We start from the raw sequence: 5,490 nt of genomic DNA, 5'->3' as shown, positions 1-5,490 counted from the left end.
GAGGTCTAATAAATATAAAATTAGCCGAAAGCAACCAGTTGAAGAGAGAATCAATCTATTCATCCACCGTGATTTGATGTTGTGATTTGACTTCTTAAATAGCGAGTCTTATCATATCTTCTTCTGCATCCTATCGTCAAAGGTTTAATATACCCTTCTTTCGTTCAATTAAAAGATTAAATCACGTGAATTAAAAGATTCTCTCTACATCACGGGTGAAGCAAAACTCGATCCATTACGAAATTAAGTTGAGAAAGTATTTTACTTCTAAGCATTTTGTGTTTTAATAAATGGAGATGAAATTTCCATCTCCAGCAATTATAACCATTTATTCCTATCTTCTCGAAATGAGCAAAATTAGTATGCATACCACTAAGAAACCCACAGGGGGGAGGGGGGGGACAGAGAAGAAAATTAAGTTCTACCTTCGGGTGAACCATCTTCTCATAGAATGAATGAGCTTTAGCTATCTTTAGCGGCTCACAAGTGCTTTATCAATTACAAAGGAAATATAATGAAGGCAGAAAGAAAGTGAAATTAAATCTAAATTAAAGTATAAAATTTTGTAATCAAATCCTAATATGTTGATAACTAAATTGATTTTTTTTTTCAAATATAATTATTAAATTTTTATTTTACTTTTCAACCAAATCCTATAAACTTCAAAGAGAAAATAAAGAATATATCTAAAAAGTTAATTACAAAATGGGAGAGGTTTCCTGCGATGTCACAGTGCAGTTTTGCACCAATAGGGGGGGTGGGTGGGTGATGAATCGTACAATAGGGAGAATTTATTGAGGATGTCAAGTCCACGGGTGGGATGTGAGACAGTGTGCACAAGAATATGCACACTAGCGTCGTATGCTTCCTATTCCTTGGCAAAACATAGTAAGAGTTTTAATTGGATTACACAAAAATTAGGGTAAGAGATCGATATCTGGTCGTGCAGCGCCTACATCATCATGAGGGCCAATGAAAAATTGCATGCAAGGGATCAACATAGAGACAATTTTTTATTTCATGGGGGCAGGGCGGTATTTCACACACTCCTGTGTCTAGGTGCAGGAGCCATGTGACCAAGTTGCTTATTTTTTTTTTTTCCAAAAATTATTACAAAACTCTTATCTTTTTTGTAGTTATCCATTTTTATGCTTTTTTTTTTAAAATCTAAACTGTCTACTCCCACTCAGAGTTGAGAGAGTGCAAAGTAATGTCTAGAGTATTGGTACATACGCATGGACATACACAACATGTGTGTGCATAAAAAATGGAGTATTTGATTGAATTAGACTTTGAAATTTGACAAAGGCTAATCTAGATTGTTTCATCTCTACTTGAATATATCATCTATCAAAATGGCATAATAGATGCCTTATGACATTTGAAAAAAAATAACAAACCTTTGCAACAATAATAATTCACATTTTTTTAAAACATTTTCACTTCAATTTCCTTCCATTGTACTTGCATTTTGACCAAGAAAACATGACCATATGTAATTATTGGATGGGGGGGGGGGGGGGGATGATAACCCTTTGCCTATATTTTCATCCAAGGCTACAAAATTAGAGAGGAAAGCGACTAGCTAGTGCAATAAAGTTTAGCCCCCTAGAAGTTTCGAGTTCGAGACCTTCTATTACTCATCTAATCTAAGGATCCCCTCCCACCACTCCATCAAGAAAAAAAGAAAGGTTATGAAATTAGAGATTTCAGTGCACGCCTTTGACTTACTCTGGTTCAACTGGGTTGATGGTTCAACCAGCTAGGCCACTGATCTTGAATTTGTAGAAAACTCCAATTTTAGCACCCAAAAATTAGAAATTTATCCAAAAAAATTATTAAAAAATATCCCAAAGAAGATTACTATGATAAATCAATGGTTAACTCAACTTGCTTGATCCAACCTGGTTGCATCTAAGGTTACAAAATTAAAGAGGACAGCTACTAGTTTGTTCTGTAAAGCTTAACACCTAGAGGCTTCGAGTTCGAGACCTCCTGTTCCTCATCTAATCTAAGGATCCCCACCCACCACTGTATAAGGCCTATAAGCCCTGATCTTGAATTTGTCAAAACTCCAATTATAGCTCCCAAAAATAGGAATTTATCCAAAAAAATATTTAAAAATATCAAGAAGAATACTATGATAGGTCAACGGTCAACTCAACTCGCTTGATCCAACCCTGTTGCATAGGGTCCGGAAGATCCAGTAACTATTGGGCTGCTTATCAATCGACCAACCCTAATCGAAATACTTAAATGCTCTATGATAGGGTCACTGTAGATATGAAAGAAAATCAAATTTTCTATTTCCAAAAAATAATTGATTTATTATTTTACTTTATCAATAGTAGATACTGTACACCGCAGATCTACGTCATTAGCTCAAATTTGAAACTTTAAACGTTGCCCAGTTGCCTTCCTCTTTAAAAAATTCATAAACTGAGAAATAAAATTAAAAGAATATATTCTCAATCATTTTTTATTTATTTTTTAAAAAATTGAGGTACTAAAACGTATGTACATACGCTTCTGTGTACGTATACAGGCGTATAACGACCAGTAAGAAGACTCAGAAGTCTGAACCGCGAAATGTACAATACAATCTCTAAGCGAACTGACAGCACCGTTTAACCCTTTAGTTGACCAGGAGTCGATGACACCCGAACGGAGATAACGGTGACAGTGGAGGCACGTTAAAGATTCCCATAACATCCCCGCTTTCCCAAACGGCCGTCCAACTTGACGGCGTTAATGGGCATCCTGCCGGAGCCGTTACCGTGACATCATATTCCGGTGACCACTCTGTTTTCACCGACTTCATTGGTGGTGCTTCTTCTTCTACTTCTTGTTTTTGTTTTCGTTGTTGTGGGTGTTCTTGTGTTTCCTCTGTTTCAGCTTCTCTGCGTCTTTTCCTGCAATTGCTTGACACTGGTTCTAATGTCTTACCAGCCTCGAGAGGAAAGTTGAGAATGGCTTTGCTTCCACGCATCTTGAACGCCGCTCTGTCGTAAGCTCTAGCGGCTTCAATGGCGGTTTCATAAGTCCCAAGCCAAACTCTGGAACCTTTCCGACTAGGGTCTCGAATCTCTGCCGCGAATTTTCCCCATGGACGTTGTCTTACGCCTCTGTAATGCCTTCTCTCCCCTGAATAAGAAGGCTTTGGGTTCGGAGCTGGAGCAGGAGCAGGAGCAGGAACGGGTTTAGGTTCGCTGAAGTCGAACCACTCGATTTTCTGTGCCGGAGGAAGAGAAATCTTCAGAGATGGTCGACGAGAAGCAGAGCTTGGAGTGTTTGTTTTCGTCAATTCGATAGTTTGAGGTTTGGCCTCGCATTGAAAGAAACCATTTTGATAATTAGTGCCGAAAGAAAACATATTGACATCTCCATTCTCCTGTTTCCCGCTGAGGTCTATATAATCAAAGACTGATATTTCTGAATCTGGAACCAGAGGTTTCGACAGAGATGTAAAGATGTCATCAAACACCTCAGTTTCAAGCTTAGGAGGAGGTAGAGACCCAGAGCTCACTGTTCCAGAACAGAACGAATAGGATTCTACGCTCGATGATTTTAACGTCTCTCCAGTAATCGATTCTTTCTCTGCAGGCATGTTCGAAAAATAGTTCGGGATTTCATTAATGAAATTTTCAAGTAAGGCGTAATCGTCGAGACAATGATTCCTGACGAGATCCAGAGCTGCAACTTCCTCATGAGTGGCCATTAGGGATAGAGAGATAGCTCAAGCGAAGTTCTTTAAGCTTTGGATTCAAAGTGAAAACCAGAGCGAGAGAGAGAGAGAGAGGAAAGAGAGAACGAATTCGAAAATGAGAGTTTTTGGGAAGAGACTTGGCAGTGGATAGGACGAACTGCAAGGGGATTGGGTTATGTGTATTTAAAGTGAACCAATTCGTCCTTGGGAGAGGAGAGAGAGAAGTCGACTTTTTCAACCAGGCTTCGCAGATACACGGACGAAACAACGTTTCCTGGATTATTTAAAATCTCGTGGCCCCAAACAAAACCTATTTCCAGGTTTCTTCCATAAAGTGCAAAAATAATTTATTAATTCACCAATGTATCCTACTAAAGTACTAATTACCACTATAAGAAACAAGTTTGATAATCATGGATTACTTTACTATTAAAAATTCACTTAGGTTTAATTAATTATGTGATTAAGAGTGGTAAACATGAATGAGTCTTCTTGTTTAGTACTCTTGTCTGTCTTGGGCCTTTTTTTTTTTGTTCTTTTTCTTTTTTGTGGCAAATCTAGTACAAATGATGGAATTATTGAATTAGAAGCTACAAGTTATGAAGCACACCACAACATTGATTTCAAACATGTGGTAAATGAGTCTTATATCCTAATTGGAACAGTATTAAACAGTCAACTTCAACTATAATATTACTCAAAAGAATTGTTTTTAAGTCAAAAGTCAAAATGTTCAACTAAATATAGAGAGAATCATTAACTTTGTTCAAACATATTTCTCGAAGGCGCGTATTTGATCTTAAATTATCCTTGTAAATTATAAATAAATCTACCCATAGAATCATGTTTAACAGAAAAAAGGTGCTTACTGATTAAGGTTAACTTAATTATTAGATGGTTAATATAAGTAATTATGAGACAAAGACAGACGAGAATAATATTGTATTAATTAGTACAGTGAATTTGGTTAGCGACCTTTTGTATAGGTTCTATGAATGCCACAACGCAAGCTTATCCAGACGAAGTCAGCCTTTAGCCATGCATCTATCTAATCATTAAATACGTCCACTTGCTAAGTGACCGCAGAATGATCCAATCTTTGCATCAGAGTAAAGTTCCTGTTTCACCTAGGTTTTAAAATTCAGAATCAAACATGGGAACAGCCTCTATTGAATTAAATCAAAATGGAATTGGTCTGAAAGGGTTGGGAATCAACTGAAAGCTTAGAAACCAGAATGATGTAGGAAAACGAATGGAAATCAAAGCGAAAATCACACAATGCACGCAAGGATTTACGTGGTCGGCAAGATTGCTTATGTCCACGGTGCGATGAGACCTTCAATATCAATGGAGAATAGGGTTACAGTCACTTGTCCTCACACCTCTCATATTGAATTACAGAGAAAGAACCCTCGAGGACTTGGGCCCGAACTCTTAACTGCCCTTTAGAATCAGCCGACGGAATACAAGATATCGTACCCCCAACAATTCAAACCTTCTAAAATCCAAATACAAACCAATGGTGTAGGGTGTAGATTGTAGAAGGATGTTTCCTCAGTCCTTTAGGACCACAATATTTTCCTCATCAGCACAATAACCCAATATAGCGTTCTTGTATTTTGTCGTCGTCATTATCGTTGTTGTTGGTTTGTTCTTTTGCTTATGCTTTTTGGGTGGTAGTAATAAGGTTGATTTATCCTAACCTGCTTAGTTTTTGTCTGACATAATCTTGTTATTCATGCATCAATCAGTGAATACAAAACTCAGAAAGAAGCAGTTTTCAT

The 5,490-nt window shown here is 37.4% G+C and overlaps 1 protein-coding gene across 2 annotated transcripts; it reads right to left on the bottom strand.

Moving 5' to 3' along the window:
• Positions 1-2,618: 2,618 nt before the first annotated feature.
• LOC122663973 (ethylene-responsive transcription factor 5-like) lies at positions 2,619-3,769 on the bottom strand. Of its 2 annotated transcripts, XM_043859645.1 has the most exons (2): positions 2,871-3,769; positions 2,619-2,840 (listed from the first exon to the last, which is right to left on the bottom strand). In XM_043859645.1, the coding sequence occupies exons 1-2, from the start codon at positions 3,716-3,718 to the stop codon at positions 2,636-2,638; spliced, it is 1,053 nt and encodes a 350-aa protein (XP_043715580.1). In that variant the 5' UTR covers positions 3,719-3,769; the 3' UTR covers positions 2,619-2,635. The 2 variants fall into 2 exon arrangements, with proteins under 2 accessions (XP_043715580.1, XP_043715579.1); XM_043859644.1 differs by having other exon boundaries at positions 2,619-3,769.
• Positions 3,770-5,490: the final 1,721 nt, after the last annotated feature.

This window comes from Telopea speciosissima, chromosome 6, assembly GCF_018873765.1.
Source record: "Telopea speciosissima isolate NSW1024214 ecotype Mountain lineage chromosome 6, Tspe_v1, whole genome shotgun sequence".
In the NCBI taxonomy this organism is placed as follows: Eukaryota; Viridiplantae; Streptophyta; class Magnoliopsida; order Proteales; family Proteaceae; genus Telopea; species Telopea speciosissima.
The sequence above is the reverse complement of the archived record's forward strand: the minus strand, read 5'-3'. Positions and strand labels throughout refer to the sequence as shown.

Excerpts from the sequence above, each read along its gene's own strand:
- LOC122663973 (XM_043859644.1), bottom strand. The coding sequence starts at position 3,718 with ATGGCCACTCATGAGGAAGTTGCAGCTCTGGATCTCGTCAGGAATCAT.